The 26,352-nt window shown below is 32.8% G+C and overlaps 1 protein-coding gene across 1 annotated transcript in view; it reads right to left on the bottom strand.

The window, feature by feature from the left end:
• The window catches only part of LOC138139512 (uncharacterized), a 73,244-nt gene that overhangs the window by 18,551 nt on the left and 28,341 nt on the right, over window positions 1–26,352 (bottom strand). Inside the window, exons 3-4 of the mRNA XM_069059849.1 lie at window positions 19,211–19,342; window positions 690–851 (exon numbers count right to left, since the gene is read on the bottom strand). Coding sequence (XP_068915950.1) covers window positions 690–851; window positions 19,211–19,342 — 294 coding nt within the window. The remainder of the gene's footprint in view (window positions 1–689; window positions 852–19,210; window positions 19,343–26,352) is intronic.

Below are 26,352 nucleotides of genomic sequence, written 5' to 3'. Positions count from 1 at the left end.
AAATTTTCTATAAATGTCTATTTATCATTGTTCAAAATGTAGGTGAATTTGTTGTTACCTAAGCAACCCTTAAACCTTTAGTGTTTTAAAGGTCCTTTTTTGCACGCATTTTAGTGTCAAAAACAGGAATTATGATTCAGATATAATAAAAAAATAGTATATGTATATCATTCAGAGTAGAAGCTCTTTTCGTGCTTCGCCCAGTTGCCGACCTCAACTGCGTTTCGATCTTCAATCTCTGGGCTTACCACAAAAAGAGACACTTCTACTCTTAATGACATAATATACTATTGTCAATTTGAACTGGTTATATTTATTTGTCACGTGTATGTGATTTTTGACAGTATCAACAGTGCTGCGAGGTGATCAGAAAAATTACTTCTTGAAAATGCCAATGACACGCCTAACGACACTAAATATTTGGTAAACGTAAATAAAACAAAAATTATCCAATAAAAACCGAACTAACAGACAAATCATCAACAAATGTTTTGACAAATTAAATACTTTTATGCTACATATAACAAACATTTTGAATACCAATAATACTCCGAACACGTTTATTACATCAGCGTAAAAATCTAATAAATCCTAACGAAACATGAAAACACTTTTTTCACTTTTCTCCTAAAGCTTTTACTGTAATATATATTATTATGATTTAATAACATTATTAGAGAAAAACTTACCTCTCTGTTCTGTTGTAAACGACATGATTAGAATCATTCATAGCTACCGTAGTGGCCATTATGAAGTCTGCGTCAGTAAAAACAACAGGTTCATCCGGCAAATCAACTTCTTGAGGTTTTGACTGTTGAAAGAACGTCACTCTTACTTTTTCTCGTTCAGTTCTGTAAAAATAATGAAGATGGAATAACTACAATTTTTACATGAGTTTTACAATAAGTATAAAAAAGCTTTCATTTCTAAAATAAAACTTCAGCTGTCGAAAAGGCAAAGTATGAGAGCGAAAGCATATACGGGTCATCATAAATGTTTGTCACAACTAGTGGGCGTAGCGGCGCACCTAAAGCATAGCGCACAGCCACCTACGATGGGACAATCATTTATAGTGACCCTGTATATATGTATTTAATTTTATTCAATGAACGGACTCCTAAGTAATGTTTCGATAAGGTGTAGTGTAATTCCTTTTGAGGTATGACAGGAAGGAAGAGTTACGGAAATTGAGAACGTACTTACTGTCAGTTAAACTGATTAGATAATAACTTTTACACGTACCATGAATAAATTTATTCCACCTTCCGAAAATGGTAAACCCAACAAATTAGTTTACATTTAAAAACAAATATCAATAGTAATTAGTGGGTGTTTATTTATTTGTTACGTATTAAATACGACATAGCAAACGTGATATTTAACATGCGTCTTCTAATTTCTTTTGAACGAAGCGTCGGAATTATTCTGACTATTCCTGTCATTTGTAAAAAATAGACCAATAAAAACACAGTTTTACACATTTGTTCCCATGTTGCCAAGGTTTCAAAGAATTCGTTCGAATAATTCCACTCGTGGAAATCATATCGGATATACCACTAGTGATCCCAGCGAATATTTTTAACATATGAACTTATGGAATTGCTTCCAAACGGACTCACGTGTGTTTTTGTGTTGTTGTCCCCCGAATACAACTCGTAGTCCAAATTATGTAGACTATTTTTCAAACTTGTTTCACTCATTTAATTGTGTTTGCGAATCTCACTCGTGCTAACGCACTTGTGGATTCATTCCCAAGTACAAGTGACATTCGTAACCAGTTTGAAAAATAATCGACATATGTAATTTGGACTACTCCTGGTATTATATGTATATGACTATTTCCTTCGAAAAATTTAAGGCAATCAAAAAGCTGTAATATTTTATTTTTAGGCAATAGCGATGGAATTACAGCGATAATCTGCGCAATTATCAATCATTTGCACTAGAGCAAAACTGTTGTTAATAAATCACCTTAGATACAGTTAATTTCAAAATTATAGAGTACACTTAATTTTCTACAGTGTGAAATGCATTTACATTTTTTGTCAATCGTCAATGTCAATTTTGACAAACAAAATGCCTAATCTAACCGAAAACGCGAAAATGCTCATTCTTTCCAAATTAGAAGAAGGGTGGTCGATCCGGAAGTAGCCCAGTATTATAACATAGCGAAGAGCATCGTGCAGAGGATAAAACAGGCACTGTTATGGTGTTCTAAAATATCAGCGACATTTAATGTTGTCAAATTCACCTAACCTATACAGGGTGTTAGGTAAACGTCCGGCCAAACTTTAACCGCGAGCTACTGGCTTCATGTAGAACTCGGAAAAAATATTTAAAAAATTCTGTCAAAAAATAAATTGACATTTAATTTTTGAGGAAAATTTTTTTTTAACTGCTTTTAGTTTTCTACGTTGTCCCACAACCTCGTAGGTAAAATTTCGGTATATTTTAAAAATACATACACCTTGTATATCATATTTTATAAAACGTACGACAATGCGAGGTAACCTCTAGGAAATATGCTTTAAAACAAGGAAACCGCATTGGTGTATGTTTTATAAAATATGATATAGGTACAGGGTGTATTTTTAAAATATGCCGAAATTTTACCTACGAGGTTATGGGATAACGTAGAAGACTAAAAGCAGTTAAAAAAAATTTTTCCTCAAAAATTAAATGTCAATTTATTTTTTGACATTACTTTTTAAATATTTTTTCCGAGTTCTACATGAAGCCAATAGCTCGCGGTTAAAGTTTGGCCGGACGTTTACCTAACGCCCTGTATATAAAAAATATGACGCTCAGATTTCAAAAAGGCATCTTTACACGTGGAAAAAACTGTAATAAATCGACTTCTTGATTTTTGAGGTGTACTCGAAAATTTTGAAATTAAATGTACCAATTCTGTGCAAATGTCATGACCGTCAACGACCGCATAAAAATTTAAAGAAAAACCAATTTTTAAACACAGAATTACGTTTAGTTGGACTTATCATTTAAATTTTTCTCAGGAAATAGTCTGCTAAAATATCCTCTCGTGCATGTCAAATTGTCGATAATTTAATATATTCTTAAGCCATAAACCGGACCTAATTTGACCGGAAATTAGTTATGGTCGGTCTACCAACTACCAACACACTTTTCCATGGAAAATTTCAAAAATTCCTAAATTCAACTTGACGGCTAAAAATTTCCCAAAGACCACTCACCAAGATAAATAATAGAGTAAACTTGAACAAATTTTAAAATTATTGCAGTTACAATTACAACATAATCAAGAGAAATTAATTTCAAAAGAGACCTAAAATGTTCCTACTAACTGCATACCCATTATGTTCAACGTTCCACATTCTCAACGACAGAATGGCAACCATCGTATTCGAATTTTAAGACAGCAAAATAAAGGATACGCTTCATTAACCATAGTTTTTCAAGTAATAGCTGCGAAGTAGGTACGTAGGTGGCATGAATTTTTCAATTGTGCACACTGCATTAAAATCATGATTAAATAATTTTATTGTTTTCAGCTGTCATAAATTTTAATTTTTCTCCTTTTGTAAACTGCCCTAAAGCAAAATGAGCAGATAACGAACCGTTGCTCTAGACAACACATTCAACGTTACATTTCTGACAGGTCTTGAAAAATTTGTCAAAACTGTCAAAAGGAAATGCGAAACTATTTTTAAAAGATTTGGAAGCTTCAGGGACGTCGTTTCAAACAATAAAATTTTGTATGCAATTCGTTTCTGGGTAAATTGGGCTTTTCTAATTGCCCTCGAGGCCTTAAAACCCTCGCTACGCTCGTGTTTTAATCTTGTCCCTCGGGCAATTAGAAAAGCCCAATTTACACAGAAACTCGTTGCATAAATAACTATTATACAATTTTTTGTTCGACACTGTCAGAATTTGAGAATTTTCTCCTATGTGAACAGATTTTGATAAATGTCACAACTTGTCAAAACGAAACGTTTGGAGCCTTTAAGGGGCTCGTCGAACAAAAAAACGTTGTATTCAACTCGTTCTTGTGTAAATTGGCCTCTTTTGGCACTCGTGGCCCTTTAAAACGCGTTTCACTCGCGTTTTAATTTGGCCCACTCATACCAAAAAAATTTACACACGAACTCGTTAAATAAATAACTATTAAAATGCTTAAGGGCAGATCACATACATACCACCTTTACTTAACCAAGACTGAGGATATTAATATGTACCAGGTTTTTATTATACCGGGTGTTATGGAAATCCACGTAATAAATTTAACCACCAATAGGACTCGTTAAAATAAACATTCTTCGTTTCTTCCGCAAATTATTCACAACAGAGTTCAAATTAAATATAATTTGAACCCTAAAATTCATACCCGCTCATGTGTTTACACATCCACTGATAACGAAGCACGAAAAAAAATACTCGATTAAATTACTCGAACGAAAAACAGTAAAAATTATTAGTATTAGAACAGCGGTCGTTCTTTCTTCAAAAAAACTGTAAAGTCTTTATCACACAAAAACATTTTCATTCACTCTTTCCTTTCAATTGATGATTATCCCATGAGCGAAGTGTCACATTAGGGGTCAGAAAAATGTAAAACAAAATATTCAATTAAAAAAATAGTAGCTTATTTAACGAGTTCGTGTTAAACTGGCCCACTCGTGCCAAAAAAGCCCAATTTACACACGAACAAGTTGAATACAAAGTTTTTTTGTTCGACGAGGCCCTTAAAGCCTCCAAATCGCTCGTAGGCCTTTAAAACGCTCGTTTCACTCGGATTTTAAACTGCCCCACTCATGCCTAAAGAGCCCAATTTATACACGAATTCGTTAAATAAACTACCATTAAAGAGTTCTATTGGTAAATTTATTACGTGGATTTCAATAACACCTTGTATTGTAGTAATAGATATACAGCGTGTGTCAGAATTCCACCGACAAACTTTCAGGGCTGATTCTATGATCAAAAATATACATAAAACTCTTAATACATACAGGGTTATTCACGAGTAATAATGGGCCTTACAAAAATTGAAACGCAACCAGTTATACATTTTCACAAACTTCGCGGATATTTTATATTTATTAAACAAAAAAAATAAAACATCGTTTGAGGAATATGTATGTTTATTTGGTTGCCTCGGGACGTTGTTAGGTCCCATACACGCTCCGGAAATCCTCAGAGGAAGAACTGCGCAGGCCCGGCTTTCCGTATTTTCGAATTCGGCCTGAATACCCCCTCCGCCATACACGATCCGGAAATTCTCTGCAGGAAAATCTGTGCAGTCTGGACCTCGGGGATGCCTAAATAAACTCTCCGCTCTCCACCACAGGCTTTTCTATCAGTAGTGCAATCGACTTTATTTAATTTTTACCATAAAGCGTTTAGTTTCTGATTTGCAATTTTCCCCCTTTGATTACACTTTTGACAAATTTGAGAATGCTAAAAAAAGTCCATTAACCTAGTGAACATTAATTTGGTGTTTCTTTCAATTTCAAATTTGCTAACATCAAATTCATTAATTCAGTTATTCCCTGATTCGAAGTCGAATTACCAAAAATGTCCAACGAGTGTTTTACTGCAACGTTTTTCCCCATGACCATTTGTTGCCCTTGTACGAGTATAGCTGTGTTTATCCCTCGGATTCGTACAATTTCCAAGGTCGGCAAATTTGGGTACCTACTACATTATTTACCACTTTTAGGGATTATGCCGACAAGCGCATTAAGAACCATACGATTTACAACTAATAAAAATTTCGGGCCCAATGAATGGTTTGTTGAAAGGCGGCCTCAACTAAACTGAACTGACAACGCCACACACTCCGGTCGGCTTGACGTTTGCGACTGCACAGTTATTCAGGAATTCACAATCCTTTTTTTCATTTTTATCCGGCCGCCTGAACAGTCCGCCAAGTCCGCGCAGTTTTCTACCACACACGCTCTGGAAAGACGGAAGGCCTGGACTGCGCAGTTTTTCCTTTGAGGATTTCCGGAGCGTGTATGTGGGGTTTTAGTTTGCGAGATAATCGACAAAAAACATAAAACCAATTACCTTAAAGAAAAACAGACAATAATACACAAAACATAATGTGCAGCTATTAATTTGTACCAAAAAATTTTGAACCATTTTTGTAAATTGTACATAGCTCTTTTTATGTTTGTACCACGCCGGCCAAAAAATTTTAGCCGTCATTTGCTGTCATTTCAAAAAAAAAAAATTGTAACCCCTACTATATTGTCATTATGATTACCGTCTTGATTATGATTGGTATTTTATTTTTTGGGTGGTAAATTTCAAAACTCGAAATTATTTTGTCATTTTCTACTACACAGAACGTTTACCTCAGGTTACCTATCTACGATTGCTCTAATTTTGTTCATTCATGTCGGATTTTTGGAATATCTGAGCTTTAAACAGTTTAAATTGATTGGCATAATAACAATATGCATGTCAAAATGACATGAATCGAAAGTGTGTTACTTTACGTGAATGTCAAGATAGGTTCAACAGTAAATTTCACCCGATTGCTTTTGTTGCTGGTATACGTTTTAGTCGATTATCTTGCAAACTAAGCGTTTTTGACCCCATTTGTATTAAGAGTTTTATGCTTATTTTTTTATCATAGAATCAGTCCCGAAAATTTGTCGGTGGAATTCTGACACACCTATATTTAGACTTAACCAACTTACTCCACGTGGCATCCAAGACCAAGTCATGGAAATTTAAAACTATACATTTATATTGAATGAACAATAGTATATTATGTTATGAGGAGCAAAAATGAAGTTTTAAGTGCTGTAGCTGGTAGATTGGCTGGCGAACGCAGTGGGGCAGACAAACCAGCCAAAGCACATAAAACCATTTTTGCTCCGAATAACATATACTATTTTTTCTTCAAACCTTCATAACAAATTATTTAAGACATGTTAAGAAACCAGGTAGGAATTTCAAATGATTTACCTAGTTTACTTTACAGCCGCTCATCAGCGGAGATAATAACTTCACGGACGCTCCTCAGTGGAGATAATAACTTCACGGACGCTGGTCAGCTCGTTAGATGCCATGACAATGAAGTGACACTTTAGCATTATCAATGCAGCAGTGCAATGTCATACATATTTTACGGACGTTTGAAGAAAAAAGTTACCACTAGTAATGTACAAAAAATTAAATAGATTAAAAGAGTAAAGAAAAAGAGAGGGAAAGAATTCAAAAGTTAACCAGAAATGGTTACTCTTGAAAATCACACACAAATTTTTTTTAAATTTTGTTAACCATCTCGTATACTCGTACTTAATAAAGATAGTAAATTATGATTATAGGACAGTTCTAAGTTTCCTTTCAAAAAAAACTTTGGTGGGTAAAATTCCAGGACAGTTATTATGTTTTAACGGGCTTCCGTCATAACATTCCGGTTTATAATAATTTTAATATGTCTTTTACCAAGCGTAATTATTTTTCCAGCCCAATAACTTTTTCTACAATTTTATAGCATAATCACAGTAAATGAAATTTTAAATTACCAAAGTAATTACGACACTATTTACAAAATATTTAGGTCGACTATAATTGAATATCATTTGCGGAATTTTGTGTTTACTCGATGCTAAAAACATAGTAGCACAACAAATATGTGTGAAACCTGAGGGTCAATATATCATTGTACTATACCCAACAGCTATTTTTTAAACAATATTTGTTAACAGTCTCTTATCTTGGTCGAGGTAATAACACAGTTCAATTTTACAGTAAAATTCGAACATTTTTTTGGAACAATGGAACAATTTTTTTTTTTGTATAAAATGTTATTATTGCAAACACCATTGTTTATGAATATCGATTCTGGCGACTGACAAATTGAAAATAAAAGTTTTGAGTTTATATATAAAAAGGTTTTAACACTTTTTTCACAACCGTCTTGGAACAAATAATGAAAACTAACAGTGGCTCGAAAGTGAACAATTTCACATCAAATAATTTCACTTTATTTTCAAATACATATGTATCAAAAACTAAAATATGTAAATACTTAGTCCATTAAACAAAAGTGAGGTGGAAAAACCTGGGTTTCATGAAAAAATATGGGCAGATTTTAAATTTAGGTTTAAAAAATTACGTTCAAGGTTATCTTATGGATTCTTAATGTTCTTTAAATAAATTAAAAATCATTGCCGTAAATAAATAATAAATCTAGGTGGACATTTTGTCCTACGTATGATAAAGCACCCAACGATTAAAAACGAAAACAAATAGCAGCGGCAACTTTTTCTTATTTTAGCATTGGAGCACAAACCTTTTTGAAGCACTTTTGTGCTTTTCAGTTAATTAAATTTAACGTTTGGTTAATTAAACAGGTGTAACATTCTTTGGGAACATAAATAATTAAAACAATTAGATCAAGTGCGAAAACACATTTACTGTTGACAACAAGCAGATACAATGGTTCAGTCCGTTCTTTCTAATTTTTTTTTTTGCATATTTATCCCATCTTTTAAACGATATAAACCGGCATTAAAAAATCTCACCCGTGCATCCCAGTAAACAACAGAACCTTTAACTAGTAAAAGTCGCATCTAAATAGCTGCCGCATGAAATCATTATACTTTATCCTTGACAACAAATTTAGAGGCATTTTGTTTGAAATAACAAGTTTTGTGCTCAGTTTGGCAATTACTCATTGTTATAAAAAATTATAACTTGCAATAACCAATTTCGTTTTGAAAAACAAGTAAAGTAAATAAAAAAAAAACTGTAACAACATTTGATTGAAAAAACATACCTGTGCTCGTCCATCGCGATAACGGCAAACTGAAATAATATCGTTGGCAGTGCGTGTCTACATACCGACGAATTATGGATATGGTTAAAATTTACATTCCGGAACAACCGGGTCAGTGGTGATAGTGCACCCGTATATTTACACGTCGCTAAAAAATTGAAAACACCAACAGATTTGTTTATTTTTAGAACAAACCAAAAAAAGTTTTTACGTCCAAATATCAACAAGCAACAAAATGTTGACGTAGAGTCGGCAAATTGCCAAGACATCGGTCGTAACCGCAATATAAATAGATCGGTAAAAAGCGGCCAAACTATTGAACACCCTTTCTAAATTTCTTGGAACTCCGTTCAATCATAAACAAATTAATTTCCTATCAATTACGAAAAAAAAAACACTAACCTATGTTATCTACTTTACCCAACGACCATAATTTTGAACCTCTTTTCGGAGTCGATGTCATCAGACAACTTTAACGAAACTGGGGCTTCGTCGTATCCATCTGATTGTATGAAACAACCATGACGTCAGCCGTATTTTAGTCCGTTTTTAAACTGGTCCCCACGAGATACAAGCGTAATTTGCAAGATTATGTAAAGAGTGGGTGTGCGTATAGTCGCTCGAAGTACCGTTGAGTTTCTTTCTAAACCTGTACAACATACCGCGAAGGACAGATAATCGATATAAATAATGTTATCATCACACTGGCCACGGTCCAGAGAAGAGCTGTCTATGATAATGCTGGAATGCTCTAAATTATGCTAACAACTGGATTTGCATTGCCTTTATAATGATTACGATATTTCCTGTTTACGTCACTTGATTTTAAATTATCTTTCATTTAGCATAGCATACAGTATAAAAAACTTGCGAATTGTGATTTTCAAAATTTCAATAGATGATTTTTAATAAATTGTGCCCACAGTCATTGCACAGAGATGCCATTGTATTCTTTTATTTTTCAACAACCGTCACTTTGTTGTCGCATAAAAATTCAAGAAAAATTGGACGCAAAATGTCACTCATAAAATAGCCATTCCCTCATTTTCTGGACGTAATGGGGCATAAAATCCAGCGTTACGTTGCTAAATTGACCCAGATAACTGAAGATCAACATAAGAAGGTAAAGTAATCTGGGAAATTGTTGTAGGTACTGGTGCGAGCAATAAATTTTGGTCGTCAATGTCATTACAATATTTGGTTAGATCGTCACAAATTAAAAAACTTTTGCTGCTTGATTATGTCCACCCTAACAGTGTCAAAAAATTAGAATTAATGTCATACAACATGATGATAGATTATGATATTTACGACCGTTTTACAATGGAGCATTTTGCACTGCGTCAAAGAATGACATTGACATTGAAGACAAAATTTATTGCTCGCGACTGTACATACTTAATTCCAATTCCAAATTCTTTTTTTTTTAATTTCAATTTAATATATGTAGTAAAAAAATACCAATAAATACATACACGTATAAGTTTCATATTATTTTTTTATAGTGTTTATTTTCCGATTGTGAAATACATACAGTCTGTGTATTCTCAAACTCGAACATAGGCAATTAACATTGTATTCACCGTTTTTGCTGATTCCTGCTCGCCAATTGAACTTACAGGTAAGGTAATGGTATCAATAGAAAGATAAAATTATTGCGCTTGAAATGATACTAATAATAAGATTAAAGATGCTATTTTTATTTTAAAATACTAATTTAAAACTTGGCGATTTTTAAATATGACATGCCATGATTTTCAAAATAGCGAATTTTGGTAAATTACTGTCAAAATTATTTACGGAAAAATGAATAGTCGATGGACAAATAAAACTGGGACAAAAATGACAATCACATAAGTCAAAATTTACAAATTTGCATCGTTTAATTACGGCTTTATCACAAATAGGTTAACTTTGGTATGACATATTGTAAAGACACTGACAAATATATTGACAATTCAATGGTATGATTTACACAGATTAAATTTTAAGTGTCCTAGTTTTATTTGTCCACCGACCGTACAAATATCATCCCTACAAGACACAGTGTCATCAACAGATTTTTGCTGTTGATGAAGAAAGTAAGTGTGAAACCTGTTATGAAATACCAAGAGCGTGCTAATGATCTTTGCTTTCTGTCGACAATTTGCTTCACAAACGAATCTACTTTTACACTAAATAACGAACCCAATGTTCAAAACACGCGATATTGGGCTCAAGAAAACCCTTGAGTCAATATTCCTACTAGAACTCCGTCTCCTCAAAAAATTCATATCTGGGCTGGGATTTTTAATAACATTTGAAATAAAGGAAAATTTAAATTGAGCAAATTATTTAGATTTAAAAAAAAACATTTTTTTATTAACAGGTAGGAACTGCATTGTAATTTTTTCAAAGAATTTATAATAAAAACTGCTTAAACTGTTAATTACTTTAATATCATAATTGAATTCTTTAATATTATTGATGTATCGAAATAATGATAATGGCATAATATCTATAAACTGAACGCACAGTGTTAATTGCCTATGTTCGACTTTGGGAGTGGACACCCGGTATGTACATGTACTCGTATGTACAGTTGCGGAATTAAAATTTCGGGCACTATTTTTCTATCACTTCAACAAGATCTCTGTAAAGCACCTTCTACTGTTATCATGACTGACATTCAAAAATTAAACTTTTCTGTGTCAGTCACCCAATCAATTTTGAATTTTCAGATTTCAGTTAGTTGCACTGAGTGTAATTATTAAATCATCGCTTTGATATGTAGCCTACCCGTTATTATGCCACAAATGACAATTTTTGAATGCCAAAAGGACAAAAACATGACAAGAGTAAAAAATAAGGTTATTAACGTAAAGGTTGTTTTAGAGTTTATATCATGACATTGACAATACTGCCCGAAATTTTAATTCCGCAACTGTACATATATCCTGTTCACATATTAACGATTTACCAACACTGCAATTTACGTCGAAAAAATACGTGGTACTGCTGTCGAATTATGAAATGAGAAATATGTATTAAAATTCAGATTAAAATTTTCTCACATGCCGTATTATGACAATTTTTTATGTTTTCTTGATTTTTCAAGGCTTTTTCCTACAAGACATGCTTTAATTTGACAAACTTAGAACGTCGTTTCAATTGTACCAAATTGTATCGTCTCCATTTACTGTACGGGATTATGGAGATATTTATTGTTTACCCTACTTAAGTCAAGAAGTTCTGGATCTCTGATAGGTGAAGAGACTATACAGATGGACATCGTATACGCGCACGCGAGAAATCATGACTTCTAATTAAATAAAATTGTCGAAATTTTTCACTTACCTGAATTGGTAAGGTACATTTCATAATTTTTTCATAATTTTTCAAATTTCAAATCAAAGTCAAATTCTGATTTTTATACTAACCTATCCAGATTCACTTCCTATAATTATTTACAAAATCAGCGGAAAAAACACCAGTTAAATTTAATTTTTTTTAAGTTTATGTTAACAATAATGAGTAATAGATATTGATGCATTAAGGGAGATATGAATATGATTTTCCGAGGGCAAAAACATGAATATCTCCCGTGGTGCATACAAATTAAAAGTTAAAAATATTTTGCAGGGAAGATTGCGTGAATATACGGTTGCTATAGTTTGGTTCTCAAGAGTTTGTAAACAATGGGGAGGGCGAAAAAATTTGAAATATCCCAAGGGAGTTATGAGTTGTTTTTCACAATGTGTATGACGAAAAGAAACAATATCGTGTTACTAAAAAATAAAGGTACTTAATAATACCGAAATTTCAATAATTATCTTGGTCAAAGGTGGTCATGGATTTTCAAATAATTGTCGACGCATTTGTATCAATCATTTTTTGAATGTCAAAATCTGTCGAACAATTTTACTTTTTACCACACTTTGCAGTAATGCCGAAGGATTTTTATGCATGCCTTACAATTGTGTTGTGTGTTTCGCAAAACTGGCTCTGTGGCTCATAAAAAAGGTGCTCGTAGGCCAAACGTTCCTACCGAAGAAATCGTCACACGAGAAAGTTGAGACGGACGTTTTCCAATCCATGACCACCTTTGACCAAGATAATTTTTGATATCCCGGTATCATCTATACAATTTTGACTTTACTTGCGAAAGGGTATAAAGTTGGCAAATGGAGAAGGTCGTACTATACAGGGTTACTATAAATCTTTCTACCATCTATACTCGAAATGTTTTGGATATGAATTGTCAAACTCAAGGTCGCTTAAAACTTATGATTGAACTGTACATTAGTGAGATCTGTCATAAATTCCAATAACCTTATTGGCGCGCCTAGTTACTTTTGCTGGTAGTGCCAACTTAACGACAAGTCCCCAATCTACATCCATAACGTTCCAACTGTAGTTGGCGTAGCGACGCACCTAAGTAAAGCGCAAATCTGTTTATTTACAAAACATTACATTATCAAAGCTTATGAAAAAAACCTTTCTTCCACTGTTTTGTTCATTAGAATTTTCAAGGAGAAATTTGTATTTCGGCTGTGCACCATTTCATTCTTACATATATCAAAAAAGGGCATTTTGGAATCTCAGGCAAGCTAATCTTCTTTTCAGTACTAACACTGGTATACTTCAATCTTCAATACTGAATCGCCAATTGGCATGCTTCAGTAGCAACGGAACTTAAAACACATTAATTAAAAAAAAAAGATTTTTCGAGTTGGGCCACTTTGGCAACCGAAGAACTTTATGTAGGTACTGTTTAATACAGAACATAATTTTACATCAATAATTAATTTCTTTTTCAATTACATTTAATTAAAAAATAAAATTATAAGAATGACATCCGTAAATTCCAAACAATTATTATTTAACCAGCACCAAAAACGTCGTTTTCAAAAGCAGTTGGTACTGTTTTGCTGTTACACATACAGGTGTACCTGAAATACGTGTGTTAATTTTAACCAGTTGAAGAACTCGCCAATTGATCAAAATTTTCTTTATAACATTTTGCAAAATTCGCAAAAGTCTTCCAAGATATACACGTTTTTTCGTAAAAAATTCAAATAGAAAAAAACGTTTCATTTAACAAGCTCTGCTTGCTACGTGTTAAAATTAACAAACGCATTTTAGATATATCCTGTATAATAACAACGTATAAATATTCAATTAAATGCATAACAGATTGATTAGTGCAGCGTCAAAAGAATAAATAGTAATTTAGTAATTATGTACCTACTAGTGAAACTAGATACAAGTTTTAAATCCAATCATTTTACGTCACCACGAATTTTAATAATTACTAAATCAAAATTTATCAAAGTGACATTTAATAATCATTTTTTATTGGTCATTACGTGAATGTATCTTTCACTTTCGGTGATCATCTCCTTAACACTTTGACCTTTAACTCTTTTAAATTTGATGGCTTGAATTCCGGAGGCTCAATAAATTTATACGTCGACTTCTCATTAACAACTAACACAGTGAAACAAGAAGTAGGACGCGGCCCTAAATAAATCGGATCGATTCCCCTATTTCATTCATCCTTTGTTACAAAGGGAATCCGTTCGCCACTGAATACGCACCTTTATCAACAGAACACCACAAGAGATGCGTTGATGAAAACAGGACGCACAACCACAACAACACTTATGATGACTTCGCAAAACCGCGGAGTGGTTGCAAACCATTAATTTTTATAAGTTCCACCGATGCAATGCGAGGTTATAAAATTGTTAAGATACGAGTAACATTCGTACGCAACACGCTTACATCGCCACGCCTCGAACCTCGAGGATTCGAGGATCGGTGATAGTTCGTTGTTTTGCAACAGAGCGCCACCATACACTCCGACAAGTGGGTGATTACAGAATTCTGTACTTGAGCAGAAAAAATAAAAATTTATAATTGAATTGTTTCATTTTATAAATATTTCATAATCATATTCATACACAAAAAACATCATCATACTGACGTTGAATACCTCAAAAACAATTAATTAATTAATTGTACACATACACTTTCCAATTTTTTCATTGTGAAATTATTGTAGTGTGTAGTTTATTTTATAAATAAATCTTGTTAATTCTACATGTGTTCGGATCTGCGCACATAAAGTTTACTTAGGGTGGCACATTTCCAAGTGATTTATCTGATGAAAAACTGAGGATGTTCATGAATTCATGCGTTTCATTCATTACAAAGAATCGCAGCGTTTCGTAGGATAGTAGGTAAGTAAATAAACCCAAATTGAACATCAAGATGTGATTTTTTTTGTATTCTCTATACAGGGTGTTTGGGGTATAAGGTAACAAACTTCTCCTGTGTAAAGAAATAGACAAAATAAAACTTTTTTCTTTATACCATACTGTTATTAGGATTTATCAGTACTCAATGCTTGATTGATATGACACCCATAACAGCCTAGGCCGTTAGCAAAATTATCAGACCGAGGCCGTTATTTTTGCTACCGTTGCTACGGTTACGGCACAGATGACAACTAAATTTAATTTTTGAAGTACAGAGAAATGTCAGTCTTACAAATAAATCATCGTTAAATGTTAAGTATTATTGATATGAAGAAAACTATAAAATAACATACGGCCGATATGAATATAACAGACTCTGTTGATTATAAAATCTCGGCTCCGCCTCGATTTTACAATATCTGAACCTCGTCTGTTATATAACCCATATCGGCGTAATACCGTTATATACTATATTCTAGTAACATTTTTTAGTACCTATGTGTTATAATTTCATAGTAATCATTTTTTCAATTTGAAGAACTACTGTGTGAGATCCACCCGAGGATCCACCGGATTTCAAAATTATAAAGGCGGCAGCTAAGGCATTTTCCTTTACAAATCTTTATCAGCTTGGTATTAATAATTACAGATACGAACAGTGGCTTTCAAACAGTGGAAACAGAGTTTGATCAGTTTAGTTCAGCATAATAAAAAAAGCAAATTGAAAAATATGTCACTAAGAAAAGTTGTTCATTTAACCTAGCTGTGCATCTCAGAAAAGTTTGTTACCTTAAACACCAAATACCCTGTATTGCATTATAATACAGAATACTCTACTTGAGCAAATATCCACATAAAAATTGAGCGATATCAAAAATGTCAATACTGAATAAAAGTGTTCAAGTTTATCTGAACATAGGTACTACGTACTTTAATAGTATATTGTATATCAAGAGTTGAAAATGAAAGATTTCACACGAGTTTGCAGAATTGAGCCACAAGCCGTAAGCGCGTGGCTTAAGCAAACGAGTGTGAAATCGAATTTTCAACACGTGGTATACACGATATTTTTCCGACGACCACAAAAAAAAAACGCTAATATTCGGTATTCCTTCAAACTTCAAATATTATTCGACAGAGCTGCGGACAAAACATACATTGGTGGCCATGGTTACTACAACTGTGTGCAATGATTTCATTGCGCACAGGCTAGAAGGTATTTGATTGGCTAACCAGTTTCATTGCACACGGGTTCGCTATTTGCATGCAATAGCCAACTTTCAATAATAGTTATTTGTGCGAATGTACGCATTTTTCATAGTGGTCGTCGGAAAAATGTATTTTATTATTCATGTTCGAATTGTTTTCAGTTGTAATGTTAGTGTCATTTAAAGCAATAATAAATCATATTTTCTATAATTGATTCAAACAATTGGTATTCACGCACCATCTACGGTTGGCTTAAAAAAAAACGGGAACTGTCAGAAAAATTTCTGTCAGATTTTATTAAATTTTTATAGTTTGAAACGGCCTTTTAGAATTTAGGTTAAAAAAACTGCACTTATGTGTCAGAAATACTACTGTCAAACAGACATAAATTGACAAATTAAATTTCCAATTCACATTAGGTCAAATTTCATTTCCCATTTTTTTTTTGAAGCCAACTGTACGTATGCGTGAAGTGGATCATTTTCTTACGTACTATATTTTTTTTGTTCGACACTTTCAGAATTTGAGAATTTTCTCCTGTGTGAACGGATTTTGATAAATATCACAACTTGAAACTTGTCAAAACGAAACGTCAAGCTAATAAAGATTTTAAGCGGTTTGGAGCCTTTACGAGGCTCGTATTGGCTCGTCGAACAAAAAAAACGTTGTATTCAACTCGTCCATGTGTAAATTGGGCTCTTTACGGCACTCATAGGCCTTTAAAACGTTCGTTTCACGCGGGTTTTAAACTGCCCTACTCATGCCATAAAGAGCCCAATTTACACACAAATTCGTTAAATAAACTACTATTTTTACAGTGTTGTAAGATTGAAACTATAGAAATCATATATAACAATGTGTGAAATGCGATTTCACACACATAAGCTTTTCTGTTTTTCACTTCACATACTGTTTTCTATTAGTTACCTAGCAACATGGTCACTGCGTTGATACTCCGATTTCCTTCAAAAATTGGAATTTTAAAATTTAGTTTTGAAAGGAATTATAGAAAAAATATTGTTTATATTTCGTGCGTGAAGATGTTTTTTGTTTTTTGTACAATCAAAGGCTTCTGCGTCTCTGCGTAAAAGACCTTTTCATGCACAAAAAACACTCACTTCAGGCACTTAATATACAGTGTGGAAATTACTTATGGAATAAATTCAGTAATTTCAAAACTAATGATATTTGTCGAAAACGCTGAAACAAGTCAATTTTTATTTCTCATAGTGCTTATTTTAAGTTGCTTCACTTGTTCATGACGTCATCCATTTTTGAGCTATGACGTCATCATCAATTTTTTTAAATGACAATCCCTACTTTTTTTTTTCTCCTGTTTCTGATAGACCTTTCTACTATCTGAACGATGAAAGAAAAAAAAATGGTACCTTACATAAAAAAAAATTTTTGAGAAAATGACAAATTTTACTTCAAAAATTTAAATTAATTTTTAATGTAAAAGTTCTTAATGATCTCAAACAAAAAAAAACATCTAAGGTTAACAATAAAATGTAACGCAAATGTTGAAATTGCCCCCCGCCAACTATTTGGCACCCACACAGGAGTGTAAAGACTACACCGCGCACTACTATGCCAGGGCTGATTTGTTCCATTTCAGGGCGAATTCTCTTTCGCAAATCTTCTAAATTGTTTTGTCTATTAAAATAAACCCTCGATTTTAAATAACCACATAGAAAAAAAAATTAAGTACATATGTAGGTACATTAAAAATTCAATTAAATTTTTGAAGTAAAATTTGTCATTTTCTGAAAAAAATTGTTAAGTAAGTACCTAACCAATTTTTTTCATTCATCGTTTAGGTACTAGGAAGGTCTATCAGAGAAAGAAAAAAGTGGGGGTTGTCATTTAAAAAAATTGGTGATGACGTCATAGCTCAAAAATGGATGACGTCATCAACAAGTGAAGCAATTTAAGATAAGCATTATCATCAATAAAAATTGACCTGTTTCGGCGTTTTCGACAAATGTCATTAGTTTGGAAATTATGTATTGAATTTATGCCATAAGTAATTTCCACACTGTAAAAATAACTACGAGTATGTATTAAATTTTCAGACGTGTTTTTTCCTAAAAAAAAAATAATTTCTTTCATAGTGAAATATTGATGAAGCATCCAACTTCTGTTAGTAATCAAATAATTGTTCACTGAAGGAGTAAATTTCAAGATAGAAAAAAAAAACAACACAATTTTAAAATACAGTAACAGTAAAAACAAAAGTAATTTTACCCAATATTCAGTAAGAAGTTCTAGAAAATTGAGTTTTATTTGATCACTCTCTGTTTTCAACGAATTTCTTTGTAGAAATATCTTTTAGGAAAAAGACCTAAATCTAAAATGATAGACTTTATCCCGCTGTTACATAGAAAACTTTAAATTTTAAATACGCTGAACTTTTTAACTGCACAAATAAAAAGCTGGCAGCAAAACTGGAATTAATTATCGCCCCAAAGTGTTTCCGTACAAGTTACATAACATCCAAAATTGAAAATGATTCATCCTGACTGGATACATTATTTTTATTGGGTAGGTACCACATGGCTGATCTATTTAGATAATAATAAGCGCTTAGTGGTCAAAAAGAATATGGGCGCCAATCAATAAACTTTGTAAAGCTTTGTCAATGTATTGTTTACTATTGGTTATTTAATATGTACATGACTTCGCAAAATGTGTGTAAGCAGCAAAACTACCTTTACTCGTATCTCTATAGGATTATAGAATGACTGAAGTTTTTCCCGCTACCTATTTATAAACTCCCTGTCTTATACAAAAATACAAAACAATGCAGCAAGGCGCTGTAGGAAAAATTCTTATTTATCGGTTATTATTTCATTTAATAATAGATTATTGTTCGAAAAGGAGGCACGATTTTTCTTCCGTCCACACAGACACAAACCTGCCCACCGCTACCAGGTATGAAATGAAATATCTGCCTTTGCAGCCAAAAAAAAAAGTAACTTACTCGGTTTGATCCTGATCTACAGGGAATGGACTTGCATTTTCAGGTATAGGACTCGGCTCGGGTTCTTCTTGGACAGGACTTTCAAAAATAAGAGTTTCTACCATCGATCCCTTGGAACTACCAAACGAAACCCTGTAAAAAAAGTCAGTAAGAAAAAATTGTCACTTAGTTTTTAAATTTATTTCTACTATAACTCACAATCATCTATCAATCAAGTCAGTAATCGCTAGAGTAAAAATCAATTATGTACACATGTGGAGTATCAAAAATGCTTGCACGCAATGGTCTGTATATAATTTATCGTTAAAAAGTTATAAGTAATTTAATTCCGTCGTAGTTGAACAGTGTTATTATCGTTGTCACCCTTCATCAAATCTTCTCTATCCTCACGCAGACCTTCATATCGATTATTCCGACTAAGAAAACAGTAAAGTTTAATTGGATTAGGATGCACTGTTTTTTGTATATTTGCCTGGAGAAGAAAACCTTATAACAAGACCTTAACATCAACATCAACAAAACAGCTTGGAATAATAATAGATTTCTAAATAATGATTCATTAAAAATAACAGAACGCAAAAATTGCACGTACTTTATTATGCATTGATATGTATTAGTTCGTCATCGTCATAAAAAATGCTTAACAAGGCAATTATGAATGTATTCCTTTGAAAACTATTCACTCAAGAATCTGAATTGTGGAACGAACTGTTTAAAACCCAAGTACAGTAATGACGAACAATCATAATTTAATCAGCTTAAGCAGAAGCTTAATTGCAAATTATGCAAAAGCCAAAGTAATGTTCATTTCATAATTTCGCTCGAGAAGATGAAAAGTTTATTATTATTGGATCTTTGGATTTACAAAGATGTTAATTCAATCTATATCTTGTATCTTGGAAGTTAAACGTCTTGGTAATTAAAGAAAAAATACAATATGATTTAAAAAATGAGGGTGGCTATGTAAAACAAAATCTTTGAAAATGTGCACGTAACTTAGCAAACTACAGGGTCATTATAAATTATTGTCCCATCGCAGTAGGCGTTGATGACGTAGTTGAATGTGTTGCAAGCCTCGTCATAACATGGCCGACTAAAATTGACTATAGCTAAGCTATATACGGCCGTTTCAATCAGCCGTTTTAGCATTGATCGAATTGTTCCTAGAACAAGTGAAAATCGTCTGGTGAATGGCGACCTCCACGGCAAAAATTATTACTTTGTGCATGTCAAACTATTGTCAAAGAAACATAGCTTTTAGTTGGAGTCAGCTGTCAGCAGATTTTACGAGGAGACTGTATTCATAAGGAAGCTTAAAAGTAAAATAATATCGATTGGAAATTATGTATTTGGAAGTCAGTGGATATCATTTTTCAAAAAAGTGTTCAATAACAAGTAAACTACATAGAACTAGATATAATCACGAGAAAAATGTGTGAAATCGTTATATTATAGAACGCTGAAAGGTAGTTAATGCCACAAAGTTTTCATTCGTATATTTCTTGAATATTTTCCATGGTTTAATCTCCTTCTCTATTCTCCTTTCCCTACATATATACCTACGCACCGTACCTTGAAATTACCCATTGTTTGGAAACACTGAAGACCGGAAAATTGTATTAGTCTACGTTTGAACAGGTCATAACGCATTCATCTTTTCGAAATTTGTTGGATACAAATGTTTCCTGGTTAAGTGTCTAACCGGTTTTTCTGGAAGTCCTTTTTGAAAGTATACATGCAATGATCCAATAACGCTTTGCATCATTTTCAAAACATAATACAGGGTTTGGTAAGATCTCCAAAACCGTTATTAAGTTAATAAAAATACCTACAATTTGGTATAACAATTTAATTACATATTAACTAACAACTATTGCCAAAAAATGTTGTGACTTGTAGTTATACATTGAATGAATTACAGTAGTCAACTTATGTAGAGAAAAAGCGGCGAAACCAACTCAGGGGTCAGGCATACAACATAACAGATAGTGTAAAATTATTAAAATATATATATATGCCGTTCACGATTATTTTAAACACGCAGGAGGCCGCGATATTTTTTTGTTAGATTGGCGTCAGGTCCTGTCATATGACGTTTCGTTTTTAAATATTCGCATTGTTATCAATTCCGTCATTAATTTAGTTAATAAGAATTTACCCAGAACTGCCCTACAAATATGTATATTTCATTTCAATTACAATTTTACGATTATTGTTCCTAATGCGTTCAATTATTTAAAAAATGTAACAACTTGGGAGCAGTGTTCGGTTGAATTATAACCTAAAATAGATTTATTAAGACAAATCACAATAGTGCCAACTAAAATGTCAGATTTTCATAGATAGTCCGAATTTGAAATAATCGTGAATGGTTTGTTTATAAGTAAGTACGAGTATGTACTTAACAAAATTAAAAAACCAATGTTTATATTATACCGAGTGACTATAAATGATTGAAGGAAAATAGTCGATTGGCAACACTGATGCAGTTGGTAGTGCAAATCTTCTCGTGCATCAGCTGTCAATCATTTCTATTTAGGTTAGGTTAAGTCACGAAGTACATTGGCGTTGGAAAAAAAATAGATTTTTTTTGACGTTTGTTTCAATTTTGAAAATTGCGTGTGTCATGCCAACGATGTTGCCGACTAAAGATTTCAAATGTGTTACCAACATAACAAAATAATTTTCAATCATTGATAGTCACTCGGTATTATAGGCAAAACATATACAGGGTGTTTCTGAAATACGTGTGTTAATTTTAACCAGTGAAAGAACTCGCCAATTTATGAAACTTTTCTCTATAGCATTTTGTAAAATTCGTAAAAGTATTCCAAAATTTTTTGCGCCACAATTTTTACCAAACGAGTCGTTTTGTGTGATTAACTAGTTTCTATTTTGTAACCATGAGAATCTAAATTTTGATTATTTATTTTTTTCTATAACAATGGAACTTTTTAACAAAGCTCTGTTTCTATCACAACAGAAAATTTTTGCCCTTACCTAAAGGCGGGTATACACTTTGAGAGTTAATTTATTCCAAATTTTAAATCAATTTGTATTGCTTTTTCGTAAAAATGTTATAGAGAAAAGTTCCATGATTTGCCGCGTTCTTCCAATGGTTAAAATTAACACACGTATTTCAGAAACACCTGTATGTATTTCAATAATTATGATTATTTCCTTCATGTGTTTAGCAACCAATTGCGTGACAAATATTGACCAATCAAAACGAGAAAACAAAAAATAACCCGATAAAATTTCTCTAAAATGCACATGTGCAATAATCTGATAAAAAATGTAGGTACCTGATTTTTTTTTTTTAATTATTTTGGATAAAAAGGATTGGAAATAATGCGTTTGGTTTCATTCTATTCAAGAAATAATCAGCCGTATACCCCTCGTGCAAAATTTTAATATCGGAAATTTTTTTGCTAATGAACTCAAACATCCATAAATTATTCGGTCAGAAAACCAGTTATTATCAAATAAAATCCCTCGACTTCGTCTCGTGCTCTTATTTGCTAATAATAATTGGTCTTCTGACCTCATTTATGAATGTTTTCGTTCATTAGCAAAAAAATTTGCACTTGGAATACAATATGTGAAAAATAATTAAGAATTTTGGTGGTTGATTAAAGGCTGGTGTTTTTATTATTAAAAAAAAAAAATAAATTAAAAAAAAAATTGTTTCACAGTCTAGGACTAGTTTACAAATATATGAGGGGCATGATGACCAACTCAATAGACCGGGACCAATGGCTTAACGTGACTTCCGAATCACGAGATAGAATATACCTTTTTTTTTAATTTCGCCCTGGGTCGTAACCGAACCCGCGACCCTCGCGTCCCTGAGCCGAAACGGACTCCCTTAGGCTGTATTCTATATTCTTAATGTTTATGCCAATATTATTATATTTCTCACACCGATTTAACAGCAACACTTTCGACTAAAACTGTTTAAAAATACCTGTGAAATTTTCTATACCTTTTATTCGTTTAAGTACGTAATTATATTTTTCTAATCGTAAGTAAGATTTATTTATAAACACAATAGTAACAATAACCTAGAAATTGATTTTTTTGCTCACAAAGCCTTATTTATTTTATGTAAAAATAATCAATTTTCATTCTTTACATAATAGTACAGTAACCGCCCAACTAACAATATGTCTGTTCTTCCCGCAATGATTTCCGCACCTGTTCTAAACACAATGCAGAGCAAATACATACAATCTCTTTAATAATACAAATAAACCATAAACACATAACCTTATTTAAAGACACTCCTAGCTTTACGCCTACACAAATTAACATTTTTGTGACATGTACAGACAGTTTACAGGACAATCAAACGATAAATTCGCATTATTATTATCAAAGGCTGGAAAAGCAAAAAGCACTCCCAGCAGTCTAATTATGAAAATATAAATATTCTTAACTAAGTGAAGTATAAACTGATTACAGATGGAAAAGAACAAATCACATATCAGTGATAAATATCTATTAAGACAACAAGTGTTTTAAACTATAAAACACACGTTGTCTTCAAGATTTTTTCTAACACTAATATCTTATCAGAAATTTTAATAAATTCAGAAATTATTCGAGGCGCGTCACAATACACAAAATGCGGAGGTTGCCGTGGGTACTATGGTAATAATATCAACAAATTTGGAAAAAAACAATTTTCATCGTTGAAATGTGCCAAAACGTTCCAGAAGAAATAAAAAAAAGGGGCAATTTGTTACCAATGAAGTCTAAAAGTGCATACGATAAGGTGTATGTTTCGTTTCAAGCAGCACGGAGGTAACGGAAGATGTCATTTTGGTTTTTCTTCATATGGGGTAAGTGTGAAGAACTTCATTAAAAGTTAATTCACATTACGGCAAGAATCATTTAAAGAAAATGTAAAGATTGCCAGTTTTCGATGACCGGGCACTTGCATTAGATGAAACAGCAGAAGTTAAAGAAGATGTTAGGAACAAGAGCAGGAAGCTAATGTGGCAGTTCCAATTCAATAATTGTACTTTTCACTTTGTGATAATTACTGTAAAAATGATGAATAAAATGTTACTTGAATAATATGTGTGAGCATATTCTATGTCTTATAGAGAAAAGCGTATTTTATGGGAAACATAAGGTGTGAGCTCAAATGCACCATGGAAACAGTATAAGATATTAGTGTTAGAAAAAAGTAAAAACGATTCAAGCTAAAGGTAGCCAGACACGAGCGGGATTTCCTCTACCGAACCATTGGACCCAGAGAGGATTTTCCTCAAGGAAATCGTTAAGGAAAAGGCCTTGGGGATTTTCTCCAGATTCAATTGCAGGTCAACACATTAGCTGTATGTTTACTGTTGGTGGTTGTTGGTTATTCTGGTGGTTTTGCAAATTGTTTTCATCACGGCGTCAATGGATGATGATATTTTAGCGGTTGTCGATTGTGTGATTGCATCGGACTGCTTTCGCAAGAAAAGGCGTAAAAGGGGTGTATATCCAATTCCAAGGAGTGGGTTTTGAGAAGTGTGTAAAGTAGACTCAGAAATATAGTGATTTTATGAGGGATGGAGTACATTAACTTGAGGGGGTCAGTTACCATTTTTGCGATTACGCGATTTCTAATAATCGAAAAAAATTTACGCTTGGCTAGGAAGAGACACACATATGGAGCTATAAGCCTGTCCCATTATTTTATTTATTATCAATTGGGATTCGCGTCAGGAGGCGATAAAGTGAAATTAATCAAAATTCGATTTTTTTTTTATCTAAAATTAAATTATTAAAATTTAATAGTTATTTAATAAACTAGTTTGTTAATGAAGGCGATTAATAATAGAAACTGTTTAAAGCACGAACGAGTGTAGCGAGTGAGTGCCTTTAATAGTTGAGATTATTAAAATCGCCTATTAACAAACGAGTTGATTACAAAATTTTTTCGTTGACCGCAAACTTTTTTTTTGTGACAAAATTTCAAATTAACGCCAAATCAAAACCAATTTCATCTTTTCGATAAAGATGAGACCTTATAAAATACCTTCATCCTTTATTTGTCCTCAGGGTAGGCCATTTTTAAATTTTTCTATTCTTTCTATTCACTTTTCCACAAAGAGTGTCAGAAGACGTCGACTCCATTCACATTCAATTTCACGTAAAAATCACGGTTGCTAAGAAAACATAGTTACCTTTGAAAAATATGACATGTGAATTATAACCAAAAAGTTCGGCTTTTGAAAAAGTGAATTCGTAATTGTGCAGTTATGAAGCTATAAAATATAGAAAACCCTGCTGCACTACCTGCTGCACTACCTGCTGCACTACCTGCTGCAGTATTGGTAAGTGCAAACAACGCATGTTCGAGGTTGCTTATACATCAAAATATCATCAAAACGTCAAAATCGCAAAAATCGTTGATTAATGAAAAATAATGTATTAATGAGGTCCATTAATACACTATATTTTAGACAAAATAATTCATTAATATTGAAATTAACAAACAAACAAACAAACGCTTATTGAGTTCTATTGGTCATGTTTGGATTTCCTCTAATTTCTTCTGTAACGTTTTGAATACGATTTGTAATGAGTTCTTCGACTGTGTTGACCGGCACCGGATAAACTGATTTTTTTGTTCGACACTGTCAGAATTTGAGAATTTTCTCCTGTATGAACGGATTTTGATAAATGTTACAACTTGGCAAAACGAAACGTCAAGCTAATTTTAAAGATTTTAAGCGATTTGTAGCCTTTAAGTGTCTCGCCGAACAAAAAAACGTTGTATTCAACTCGTTCATGTGTAAATTGGGCCTTTTTGGCATGAATGGGCCAGTTTAAAACGCGAGTGAAACGAGTGTTTTAAAGGTCCACGAGTGCCAAAAAAGGCCCAATTTACACACAAACTCGTTAAATAATCTACTATTTTCATGTTACTCCACAAAAAATATACATGGTTTAAGATCCGGAGTAAGAAGAGATCCTGGCACTCGCCCATTTCTTTTTATCTATGGGGTGATTAGAAAGGACTGTTTGAGTTGGTAATAATGAATTTTTATTTTTAAATGGTACATACAACTGGAGTAACTTTCGGTTGTTGACGGCTTGACACTGACAGCCGCATCATTGACAAGTAAGATTTGACATTTCAA

Source organism: Tenebrio molitor, chromosome 1 (assembly GCF_963966145.1).
Source record: "Tenebrio molitor chromosome 1, icTenMoli1.1, whole genome shotgun sequence".
Taxonomy (NCBI): Eukaryota; Metazoa; Arthropoda; class Insecta; order Coleoptera; family Tenebrionidae; genus Tenebrio; species Tenebrio molitor.
This window is presented reverse-complemented; position numbering and strand designations above follow the sequence as displayed.